At 38.9% G+C, this 13,148-nt stretch overlaps 1 protein-coding gene across 5 annotated transcripts in view; it reads right to left on the minus strand.

Moving 5' to 3' along the window:
* Window positions 1–355: 355 nt before the first annotated feature.
* Window positions 356–13,148, minus strand: part of LOC123973833 (nck-associated protein 5-like) — a 73,035-nt gene continuing 60,242 nt past the window's right edge. For 2 of the 5 annotated variants that reach the window (XM_046054163.1, XM_046054164.1), the window contains 3 exons: window positions 7,649–8,029; window positions 4,858–4,953; window positions 356–3,608 (listed from right to left, as the gene is read on the minus strand). In XM_046054163.1, coding sequence (XP_045910119.1) covers window positions 3,607–3,608; window positions 4,858–4,953; window positions 7,649–8,029 — 479 coding nt within the window. In that variant the 3' untranslated portion in view covers window positions 356–3,606. Of the gene's footprint in view, window positions 3,609–4,857; window positions 4,954–7,648; window positions 8,030–11,745; window positions 12,847–13,055; window positions 13,095–13,148 lie in introns of those variants that run through there. The other 3 variants (XM_046054168.1, XM_046054167.1, XM_046054165.1) reach the window with 3 other exon arrangements.

Consider the following 13,148-nt stretch of genomic DNA (forward strand, 5'->3'; position numbering starts at 1 on the left):
TTTAGTTTTCACCTGACAACACTGTTTGGCAGACCAGCAGCAGTTTGCTTCCAGTTTGAGAAACCCTGGTCCAGTGCCCAATATGTGTTGGTTGATATTCTGCAAATTGTTTAGGCTACTTTGAATTTAGTGAAAAAAACAACACTGGTTGTAAGAAAGTTGGAAAAATAAATTGGACCCAATGCTCTGTAGTTCTTCCATCTTTCATACTGGCAAGCACAGAGATTGGGCTGGAGTCCGGAGCGGACACTTGAACTGTGAGGAAACTGTCTCCCCTATTAGCTTAAAATCACACCTGGAGCTTTTAATAGCCAAATTCATTTAGTTAACTACAACAAACCACAAGGCAACATCCTTTATGTTGTGTAAGTATTGAAATAGTTTATTTTTTTCTTTCTTTTACATAAATCAAAGAATATCAGTAATATACAATTCTCAATTCGTACTACTAAGGTGACTGTCACACAAGAACATCACTGTTATTATGGGTTCTGAAAAAAACATTTAGAAGGAGAATTACTGTAATAGTGAGTAACAATATGTGCAATAAATGGTCAATTACACTCATCAGTGCTGAGTACAAATACAGGGCATTAGAGTAAATGTTAAAAAAATACAATACTCTTGTGAGAGTGACACTCTTCATTATGTAAGCCGTTTTAAAAACACAGATGTCATGCTCCATCTACCCGTATCAGTACAGCCAATCTGTTCCCTGATCCATTAACACCTCGTCTCACCTGTGTACGCTACATATTTCATTTATTACACGTGTGTTGGTACAGGCATAAACACTGCTGCAGTTTTACAAATATTACCCTCAACATATACGTGTAGCAAGTGAGCAAAGATTTAAAGAGGAGGTAAATACAGTAAGATGACATGACATGATATTGTGCAACATTACAGTGCTCCACAGTTCTACATCACTGTCCCTAGTGTTTCAAAAGAATATGGCTATAGTCACCATGACACGTCTGATATGTAGATTTAGTTGCATTCATTTTCTGTATATGTGATTAGCTCAAAGAGGTGTTTGGCAATATGCATTTTGGCAAATATCTACACATGAAAGGCGCGGAGCTGACCAAGGTGTGAGGGGGAAACATCACAAAGCAGGTAAAACCGTCAAATATGTCAGGATGCATTTAAAACACCGAAAACATTACTATAAAGGACACAGCATACATAATAGAGAGAGAAACTGAGCAACCATGGGGAGATATCTTACAGTTAAATGTACAGACACAAACAGACGAGGAAATATTGAGTTCAGGAAATATTCTTTAACCGTGAAATCAGGTGTGTTCACTGGTTGCAATGAAATGGTTGTGTACATTTTAAAGATGTGGTTTCTTTATTAAATCCACAGCATCTATCAGAGACAATATAAATGGTATTTTCCCTGAGCTAGCACAACAATGTCCACAATGTGCCTACTAGGTGCTTTATAGCTAAGATTACATGCAACAACTCACTCCTTTGTCTTGATGTCATAACTGTGGAAATGTTTATAAAATGCAGAATGGAGTTCTCATATGAAGAGTTTCATTACAAAATGAGATGTGCAGTTTTTAAAATGCGACACCTATTTAGAATGAGCCGTGAAAGTCAGACTCACAATGGCTATTTCAGGACCTTTTCTTAGGTAATGACAGATTATGTGTACTCTGTCAGAAATACTGAGCAGTGCACATCAAGTTTCACACATCAGTATGTTTCACCTCTTGTGATGAAACTCTTCATGTGATGGATATCAGATTCATACACCGCAATTCTGTGGTTAGAATAAGACCGATGGTGGTTGCATGCAAGTCGATATTAACATTGTGATAATACAAAAAAGTTCCCAACAAGATGCACACTTTAAAGAATCACATTACTCAGTCAGGTATAGAGCTCATGAATGGCAATCAGTAGTTAGTGCTGTACATAAATTGTCTTCAGAACGGATTCTGTAATCTTGAGTTTATAATCTGATGTTTTACTTAAAAATATATTACTGACATGTATTGTAGCTAGATAGATATTTAGTAGATTCAAAGCAGAATTAGATCTTCACACGAAAGTTTGAAGAATGAAAAATGCAAATGAGTGTGTCAACATAATCTTTGTTCAGCAGGATTTTAGTGGTAGTCTTTCATTTGCATCACTGATCTTCAAAAGTGACCACATCTGGTGCCATTATGGAGGTCTGGTGGTCTTTACTGTACTTTTCCCAGTAACTAGTAGTATAACAGATTGCTTTTCCAAAACAGTAATATTATTAGTTCAGTTCAGCTGTTAGCCGAGAAGCTAAAGGAAGACTGGAGAACGAGGGAGAGCGGCGTTCTTTCCCCAGCTGTAAGTAGCTTATTGCCATTATTGTGTCACAGTCAAGATGCAAAGAACATTGTCGCACATTGTAAACTTTGTGCGACGAGTAAAAAGCTTTCAACCTCGAACAATTCTACATCTGATTTATTACAGCATCTGCTAAAGCAGCACAGCAATGTGAAACTTATACCCGCCGCTACTGCCAGTGATGCTTGGACTCGTCGGGAGAGAGTGGCGAAAAACAATAGTTCAAAAGTCAGGATTTAACTTGCTTTATTTTTTTATTTCAGCCGTTGGCGTTATCTATCGATCGAAACGTTATCTATTTTGTAAAACCCACACTCCTTGCTGCTGTTATGAATATGATAAGTCGGGAGAGACTGCTTTGTTTCGGGGTGAGGGTGCTAGTGAAAATAATATATTGACGTAATGAATTATGTAACTAGTAACTTTTATCACCCAGTAATAAATAAAGTAAAATTATTACTTTTTTAAGGAGTAATAAGTAACTAGTAACTTAACAATTTCTGAGTAACTTGCCCCAACACTGCCGATATGATATGGATTATAGCTGATAGATTAGACCTATGCTTTGCCAAAAACCTTGAATCAAGCTTTAGTTGCCAGGGGAGAAGAATGAAAGAAAACAATCATCAATGTTGCATATTTGTTTACTATAAAGGCTTTGTAATCCATTATTCAGGTCAATATGTTTCCTCCAAAATGTATTAGCCACGGTAAATTAGTAGTATGTGAATATAATTTGTAGGTGACATGGCTGCACCATTGTTGTAATAGTTACATAGTTTTTGAGTAGCAATGTGAGAAATCTCTTTTTGATGATGGCAGCTGTGTGCTGCAACAGTAGATCCATTTATAAGTTCCAAATATATAAGCTTCATCCTCAGTTGTTGTTTTATTACGTTCAGGTAACTGCAACACAGGAAACTGTCTGTACTCCACATTGTTACTTCATCAAGGGGGAAAAGGGTTTGTGTGTTTGACTCCAGTCCTGAAAGACAGCAGAGCTGTACATTTAGAAATTCAATCAGCTGCTCACAGCTGATGCCAATGAGCTGCAGACCTCCAAAATGGCTGCCAGAAGGTTCGTTACTACACCTGAAAGACTACTCTGTTTCTCAACACCACACTAAACACAGGTGGAAGCCTACAATGCCAAGCTCACTTCAGTCCAAGCTGTGGGGTTCAGGGATCCTCCGTGTGTTAGAGTGATAAATCCAAATGATTGCCTGATTCTTTACTTCAGGTTGACTCAGTCAGCTTCATAAGCTCTGAAATGGAAGATGAAGAGCAGAGTGAGATCCTGCAGCACGGTGGCATGCAAACAACGTCCAAAACACATACTGCAATATTTAGAGAGTGGTGTTGAAGGTAATTAAAAATGTCACAGACTAATAATCTCACAGACCGGGGTTTTCCGGTCAAGAGATGCTCAATAGTGAATTTCAGTATGATTGTGTGTTTATTTCCCCAGAAATGGTTAAAAAAAACATGTTGCAATACATTTCCTCAATATGTGTGCCAAGAAACAGCTCATACATAACCAATTTTGCTCAAAGAAAAGTCAGCAACTCTTTCTACTACAGAGAACCTTTTATGGGGATTTCAAGAGTATTAAAGTTGTTAGAAGTTAATTTAACATGTATCAGTTTCAGTTGTACTGCATGAGTAACTGTCGTTTAAATGCCAATCAAAATAGACAAGTAGTGAATTGATGTGACACACACACACAAACACACACACACATGTTGTAAATGCCAGCGTTAATGTACTGTAGTAAGATGCAAATTATGTTTGAGAAACTCGTGTTAGTCATGTGTGTAGTTGCTACCATTAAGCTTACTTTCTGCTCAGGGGGAATGGAAATGAGTTTTTCAGGAAAGTAAAGCTTCTTAAGTGCAGTTTTGAGGGAATGTACACCTTTTTACACTGTGAAAAAGTTTTCTTCATCTTTATAGCTACCAGCTACATTGACAGTTTTGAAAGGCAAAGCTTGAATATGTCCTGACAACGTTACTGACAACAGCAGCTCTATATTCAGTGAATAAAAAGCTTAAGCGCTGCAGAGTTTTTCAACTTTCATCATACTGCCTAATATACCTTTGGTGTGCAGAAATGAGCGTCACTAGTTTTTAACACGTGGAACAAACTAAGTTCCCAAGTCTTTTGACCTCAGCATCTGGAGAGTTTTTCTGTTGCCACATGAAAGTGAATACAGTATTCTCCAAGTTAATTATATAATGGTATAATAACTCTTTTGTGGATTAATTTTGTCTGGAATCAGGTGATGTGCCGTTTCGTGAGTGAGTCAGGTCGCCGGGATTTTTAGAGGTGATAACTTGAAAAAGATTTCAGTCGCTTATTTTACTATTGTAGCAAAAATGAACTTCTCCGTGTAACACTAAATAATAAAGCTAGAGAATGAAAATGTGACCACTAGAAAAACACACTGTGGGCACAGACCATAGCACATTTTTCGGCCTGACTTTTTCCCAAATGTGTCACTCATATAAACCTTACAGTTAGCAAGCTGAAGTCTTGTCTGTTCTTTCTGTTGGCTCGGGGTGGCTCGTGTTTTTGATTTGATATAGGTCAACTTCTTTGGTTCCAGTCCACCTGGAAAAAAGCACAAAATGATACTCATGTAAGAGTCTCTCAGCAGTCAGATTTAATTCTCTCACCTGCTAAGAGGAGGCGTGCGTGGAGTTAAGAGACACTGACAGACTGACATCTGAGACCAAGATTATCGCTCTGAATTCAAAGTGGCAGGAGATCTGAGTGACACAAAAGGAGCAGCAGCTGACATCTTGAAAAATAACAAATCTATAATTCTGACACCCGTGTCACCAAACTGTGAAAATGTAGCTAGAATTTAGCTTTCTAGAGAGGAAGTCACAGTTTAGGTTATCTGAAACAACCAGTCAGAAGAAATGTCCCTCAGGCGACAAACATTTAAATATGCATTTCACCAAAAAAAAAAAAAGAAAAACCCAATAAGTCTAGTGCAAGGTTAGCAATCTCTCTGGGCCCAGAAGGGCTTCAGGGTCAGATGTGATTTTCCAAACTAACTACAACTTAGCAAAACATGTAGAATTGGCAGGTTGCTAAAATAGCAATCTAACCATAACATAACAGCCATAACCACCATAACCACCATAACAAGGCACAGCAGACCTGTGTAGCTTGGGTTTCTCCACACACTGAAGTGGTGTGCATGTGCCTGCAGTAAGAGTGATACCACGCATCTAAAGAGTTTGGGAGCTTGTTTCTTTTTATTTAGCCTTTCCAAAATCACAAACATGAGAGAAAAGGGTGAGGAATAACTTAAACTGTCTGTATGTAAGTTGCAAACATTGGCATGTCTGGCTAACTAGCGCTACCGTATTGTGCGTTACTTACTGGGCTAAGGAGCATTTCATTAGCTTAGTAGTTATACTCATCACCTTCATAGTCCTCCTGAAACTGTGCAGATGAAAATATATTCTCTCTGTCTGGTGGGGAAGCCTTGGGGCTTCACTCTGAAAGCATAACTCATTAAATGCCACCAACTCATAAAATCTTTCCTCTTGACAGTAAAAATTAGTGTTTTTGAGTGAGCATACTGAGCAGGCCATGTCTATAGTGTGTTCTCCTGCATGAATGCTATGTAGTGATAAAGGCTCCAGTTGTAATGACACACGATGATTCCTGCTGCTCTTGGTAATCTATCATACTGTATGTAGTTACAGATAGAAAGGTGCTCCTTCAATTTCCCTGACTATACTTGTGATATTAAAGCAGAGAACGACTTTAGTGGATCTTCATGAAATGCATTTCCTGAGAATGCAGCTTCAACACTTCCTTTAAGTTCTCCTTAGAATGCATGAATAATGAATTACCCAAGCCATACTTTCATTAGATGTCAATTCATATGTTATATAACTGTTAATTTTGATGTATGAGGTGAGTGCAGGGCTTTAGTGGAAGCACTTCCCATGTATTTGGTTAGTAAACTCTACCTCAAGAGCAGCACATACTGTACACACCCAGCAAAACCCTAATTTAAAGAAGTAAGTCATATCAGTTTTTTGATATACTGATTTCAGCTCGTCATCAAATATCAATTCCTCCCCAGTACTGTACACATCCAACATGATGCAGGGTCCTTACCAACCACAGCTACACAAAACAGACTGGCCATACTGTTCCAACTTTGTAGAAAAAATCCAAATGTATCCGCATTGCAAATATCATTTTGGACAATCCCTAAAGTAACATATAACAGTGTCTCAACACAATGAAAAACACTACTTGTCACATTCCAAAATGTTCCCACGCTTATATTTTCTCTTGGGTATGAATAAAATTCACAAGTAGCCCAAACCTGTTGTACAGACAGTCTGCTTTCTCCGCAGTTTGATTTTAGAATAATCAAAATGAATTTGGAATTCAAATATAAATCAACAGCAAAATCTGCTGCAGGTTTAATTTTTAAATTTATTTTAGCGCTCTCACAGATGTCTTGAATGATAAAACTTTTGCTGAGGGGGAAAACCAATGTTAAAATCCAATATTTCCAGGGACTGTGCCGCTCAGCTCTGCTTGTCTTCTTCACTGGAATGTGTGTTAAGTCTGCTGCCCAGGCAGTGGTTCGTAGGCAGTCTTTGCAAATATTGGATTTAAATGTTGGTTTCACCACTTCTAAAAATTGTATCTTTTCAAGAAATTTGTTGGCTCAAGAGAACAACTTTGAAGATAAGCTTCTGGATAACAGGTAAATTAAGAATGTTTTGACTTTTCCCCAAAGGGTTGCTACTTCAGGGTCTTCTTACCTGTAATGGAATGCTTCACTCATCCATCTCCCTGCCTATAACATCCCTTAACTGCCTCCCATCTAAGTGATCGACCAATTTACTTTACAAAGACATAATTTAGCATCTGATTTAATGTCAAACAATTCCTTCTTTATTTCAGTCACAATACGACGCTGCAATGACAGCATTGACAGCCGTTTTATTTTGCCATGTTTTCCGCTCCCCTAAATACGACTCACTGCACAATTGTTACATGCTTTGTAACGAACGCCTTGTAGTCATTTCCAACAGCAGAACTTGAACTCCACATTTTTTCTTTTTACTCTTGGAAGGTATGTTTGTGAATGAAACGTGCTTAGAAACGGAACATGATCACTTTAGGGAGGTTGATTACGTCTACTCGTGAACAAACAAACCTAACAGAAAAAAGTCAGATGCGACCACAGCACTAAAGGAGAAAACCCTGGGAGCATCATCTTTACTTCTGCAGTCCACATGTCATGCTTCTTCTACTGTACCTTGTGGTGGTCTGGGTAGCCTGCTGTGGGTATCACACACACTGGCCACAAAGGGTTCAGATTGGGGGTGGATGGGCTGGAGGAAGGCCACAGTGGGGAAAGGCACTGACTGGATATGGGTCATGGAGGAGTCGGACAGGGAGTTTGGCACCCCTGCATGGCTGCTGTCCTTAAAGCTGGAGGGTACTCTCCACCGGGGTAATGGGGAAGGAGACACGTCCTCGCTGGAGGAACCAGGGACACTGGGAGGACTGAGGGACTGTTCTGGGGTTGATGAGGATTTGGGGAGGAGGTGCAGGATGGAGGAGAAGAAGGAACAGGATTCAGGAAGGGGGATGGTCCCAATTCCACTGTCCAACGTTCGCATCTTGCAGCCGGAGCCTGCGGCACAAGGAGAACAGCTGAAGTGGCTCACAGTGGTGGGAAAGAGAGGGAGCACAACAGGAATGAAACAACAGGGTAACCATGGTTGAAGTGGTGCTAAAGATTCCTTTAAAATATACTGTAGGTTGACTGTCTAATCCATTTCTCAACATATTTCCTGCACTCCAAGTGTGCACTTGTGTCTCTAAAGAAAGTCAGGGTAAAGCTGTTCCACATGGAAAATAAACTGTTAAACTGGATGAAGCACTAGAAATTATAACTAGCTTTCACTATCATCATCACTCAAATGAGGGCAGTTTTAACAAACAATAATAATGGATCTTCTCTGCAGTTTCCCTCACGCCTCCTTGATATTCCTGCCACATTATCCTGGTGTTGTATTTTGGTTATTTCCAAGCAGACATGCAACAGATGGTTAGTTTGATCTTTTTTTCCCCACTCACTCTTTAACTTGGCGGTGGTTTCCTCTTAAAAGCCAGGTTGAAAAACGGTGGCTCAGTCAATCTAATTACACATAAGTGTGTTGGTAATTACACCATACATGTAGCCCTGCCACAGAGAATGACTCAGCCAATGCAAATCAAGCCCACTTGAACCACTGCTTTGTATTACAGATGTTTAATGGGTGTGTCACAACTAGCATGCATCAATCACACTGTGAATATGAAATGCACAAAATGAAATGAAATTTAAATACACTCCAAATGTGTGTATTTTATTGGCAATATATCAAACATAAATGTAAAACACACAGTTATGTTGTATGTGTTGTTTCTCGACTTTAGATGCAGTGTTCAGTCAAAAGTCTGACAATGTGCCACCAGAATTTTACCATTATATCACAGTTGTTTCACTTATAAACGTACGTAGAAGCTTTGTGTATTTTGATTTTGTATCATTTACACTGCTGTTCAGCTACATTCGGATGAGAGAGTCACCTATCTTTCAAAATAAATCTTACAGTAGGCAATATAAATCTAAAAAACAAGATGTGTAACAACAGTCTTCCGTCCAGTGCGCACACACTCAAATTAAGAAAAGATATCCTCAAGCTGTTGTCGTGCAAGGCTCATGTTTTAATATGTGCCCTGTAGCAGAAACCTGTAGGCAATCACACGCCGGAGCAAAGGCAACAGCTGCTCCCCCTTTATTAATTAAGGCATGCCCACATGAGACTTTACACCCCTCTTTTGGGTTTCTGCAAGCTCATTTTTCCTCACTTTTTTTCTTATTTCACATTTAAGCTAGAGTGCTCAAATTAATTGAGTCATGCTACGCTAAAAATATGAAAATGTGGATAGGCTAAGGGTAAATATCCTAGTAAAATAAAGCTGAAGCTACTTCTTAAAAAAAAAAGCTAAGTCTTAAAAAAACACTAACATCCATTAGAGTTACATGATTTTTTGTAGCTTGTATGTATGAGCTTTAAGTCTGTTAGTGAAGGACCTGCTGCAAACAAGAACAAATAATTGAATTGAGAAGACAAAGAACATAGACAGCATTGATTAGTTTGGTCTTTAGTTAATAGTTATATAGATAATAGATATTTACATTTGGCAATTAACTCTAATTTGATGAGAAATGACTACAAAACAAAAGTGAAAGTCGATGACTTCAATTCCACAGCCAAAAAGATGTACTTGTAATATCTCAGTATAGTGTAAAACTAAATATTTGTTGGCTGAACAGTTCTTACTTTTGTTTGTCTCACCTTATTTTAAAGCATCAAGTTGAAAACTGCTCTGTCAACTCTACATGAGGCCCAACAAGTTTATGCCAAGTCTGGGTGGTATAATTCAGCTCACAGCTGAAGGCAAAGTTAATTGACTCAGTTGTGGCTTGGATGAGCGTGCTTAGCTGGTGCAGTGCTGAAATTTTAATGAGGTGATTAACCCCTGAGGGCAGGCGTCCATCCATATCAAACATGCTTGATATTTGCAGCGCCTCGCCGATGGTGTCACTCTGGCCAATGAAATTTCAGGAGGGTCTGCCACCGTTCCTCTACCTGAGCGATGTGGAGAGTATTATCTGCTGCTATTTTTAATTTAGTAAGTGAACTCAATGAAGGACAGAATAAAGTTTTACTTCCTGTCTAGTTTCACCCTTTTCTGTCGCTCTCTTTCTCTTGCTCTTTTTTGACTAGATTGACACCTCTATGTCAGCTATGTAGTAAGTGCAAAAATGCTTATGTGAGTAGGTTGGAGAGAGCAAAAGAAATAACATCTGCATCAAAGGCTACTTTCAGACTGCAGGCCAAAGCAATCCAAATCCAATTTTTTCTTTTTATGACTTTATGACTTTTATACAGATCGGATTTTTTTACATGTGATCTCAATCCGGACACTCGGATCGGAACTCATGCGACTTTGACGTGACTCTAGAACAGCTGTTCCCCTGCCTGAAAGAGAGGCGATAAACGAAATGCTCAGCAAAGGCCATTATTATACACGTGGCTCTCTTCCTCCTCTACCTCGCTATCCTACACCTGAAATCCACTGAGTCACGAGCTCTCTTCTGAGTGACGTGCATGCTACTTATCTGAGCGGACGCAGTAGAGCGAGGGAGAGAGAACGAGACAGAGTTGTGGGGCAGATGCGTTGTACAGTGCCAGAAACAGTAATGAATGTGATGGAAAGGACAGAAAGATGTGAACATTTTTCATTATTCGCGAGAGATGTGACCTCGGGAGTAAACCGGGAGAGGCCAGTGAAATACAGGAGTCTCCCGTGAAAATCGGGAGGGTTAGCCATTCGGAGCTAACCTCTGTGGCTTGTTAACTTCTGTACGACAGCGTGCTGCGTGTCGTAGTTTTATTCTTCTGCGCATGCGGGTCACTTTCAGGCTGTGAATAGTCCACACTGGAGTCTGATATGGGCCACATTTAAACAACAATGTGAACTGTCAAACAAAAAAAATAGATCTGGGTAAAAAATCTGAATTGAGCATTAAGGCCTGCAGTATAAAGTGTCATTGAGCGATGACCCAAGTGAAAGGGAGCATTCATGTTTTCTAGGGGTGAGACGAGACACTTAACCCACAAGACGAGATTCGGGATTGGGTTCACGAGATCGAGACGAGAAACACAAAATTCAAGTGGCAGGTGACGATACTCTGTAGCCTAACTGTACCAGAATCTAAGTCGGTGCAGCTCTCAGTCATTCTGTGCTGCTCTCAGATCTGTTTCTCTTGTAGATCAACTTATTTAATATCATCCCTGCTGAGTCATGATTTAGTCTTCCCTCTTCTTTTGTATCTTTGTTTTGGGAAGTAACCTCTTTAAATGTGACTGTGGCACCTTTTCACCTCAATAATAAATTATTTAATTTTAATTCAGTTTGAAACTCCTGGACTTTAATAGCTCCTGTGTTTCAGCAGATTTTCTGCTCATGTTCAAAACTTTCTGCACATTCAGAGTCTCTCCCACATATCTGTGTTCTCTGACGTGCAGAGAAAAGGCATAATATTACCAATGTCATCACCTGCCCTTTACTCTGCGGCGCATTGCGTTATTATTCCGCTGGTAACGTTATCCCCTTCAGACCGGTTGACCGACGCAGTTTAATTTAATCACGCAAGATCTCACACCCCTAGTGTTTTCACATATTAGGGATCCTTTCTGGTCCAACGTTTTGGACATAAACAGATTTTCAGATTCAGAGACACTTTTCAAATCTCAGTTACTAGGAACCAAACAGACCAGTGAAGACTTCTAGTACAGTAATTTAACCACTTTCTATCTCAGTTTTATTTATTATATACAGCAAGTTCCAGTTTAGTTGGTACACCAATAATTACAATACCATCCAAACATTTTTAAATCAATCAATCAAAATTTTTGTGCATTCTTGTGCACTCTTTTGGGTGCAATGAAAGACCTTTTTTTATTATATGATGCAAAAATGTTTATTTCTGGTGTTTTGTCTATATAGAAAATACATCTAAATAGTTTTTTACTTTTTCCCTGTAAGGTCAAAACCAATCGACATTTAAACCAATATGTCCAACTAAATAAATGCTTTAAATATAACTTCTCTCCTTGGACATTCATGAAGAATTTTATCTTTTCTGTGAGATTTTAAGAACAATTTAACGTTCTCTGGTCTCACTACATGTACAACTGAATAATCACTTGGCCTCTCCAAAATTTGGTGGATACTAAGTAAGTTACAACAACAAATGGTCCTCGTTATAAAAAAGCATGTATGAATGTGTAACCAAAAAGCTTTTAAAGCTCAGTAGAGCCAGTCCCCATGAGTGTAATTATTATGTGCGCTACAAGAATGCTTTCTATACAGGCTAGCACTGGCTGTGATTTGCTGGCCTGCAGAGTGTGTTTACTAAACATTTGTTGTAATTTTCCACTAGATCTACACTCAGAAAAATGAGTGTAGAGCATAAAGAAGCTTCAGTCTTGTGGTTCTCATTTAATAAGCTCTCTCACATTGATCATTTTTATTCTAAAAATGCTTCTAAAACCTTACCATGTCATACTACTCTTCCCCAAAATCGATAACAGAAGCACTGTAACTTTGAAAATTTAATTTAAAATTTGGAAACTAGGACTGAAATTGAAGTGCAGCACAATACAAAGGATACTCCCAATGTCACTATCATATGACAATACAGCTCTACAGGAGGTCAGTGCTGGAACAATCCAGTCAATCCTGCAGCAGTGTGGTCCGCACTACAACAATTTCAGCGTGGGTCCACTTTTTTCTACTAATCCTTTCCAGGAGGGAGCTTGGGTCCCATATGGATGAATAGATCCATCCTTATTGGATGAACCTGTGCATGCAAATTTTCAGTGCATGGATCTGTGAAGATGAATGGTCAAGGATATATACACAATTTCCATAAAATGGCAAACTCCTGTTAGATTTGCCACCCAAAACAATAAAGAAATGCAAAGGTAAAACAAATAAAATGAACATAAATATGGAGGAAAAAGCACACACTGACAAAGTTCAGCATTTAGCACGTTTGTTTGACTGCTTATAGCATAATCATCATGTTTATGACTTACACATATATGTCATATTTGGTCTTCACTTCTGTCTGCAAACTGTAAAATGGTAAGCACAGATAAAACCTTAAGGCTTGCATGCTTAAACTGACA

Source organism: Micropterus dolomieu, linkage group LG07 (genome assembly GCF_021292245.1).
Source record: "Micropterus dolomieu isolate WLL.071019.BEF.003 ecotype Adirondacks linkage group LG07, ASM2129224v1, whole genome shotgun sequence".
Classification (NCBI taxonomy): domain Eukaryota; kingdom Metazoa; phylum Chordata; class Actinopteri; order Centrarchiformes; family Centrarchidae; genus Micropterus; species Micropterus dolomieu.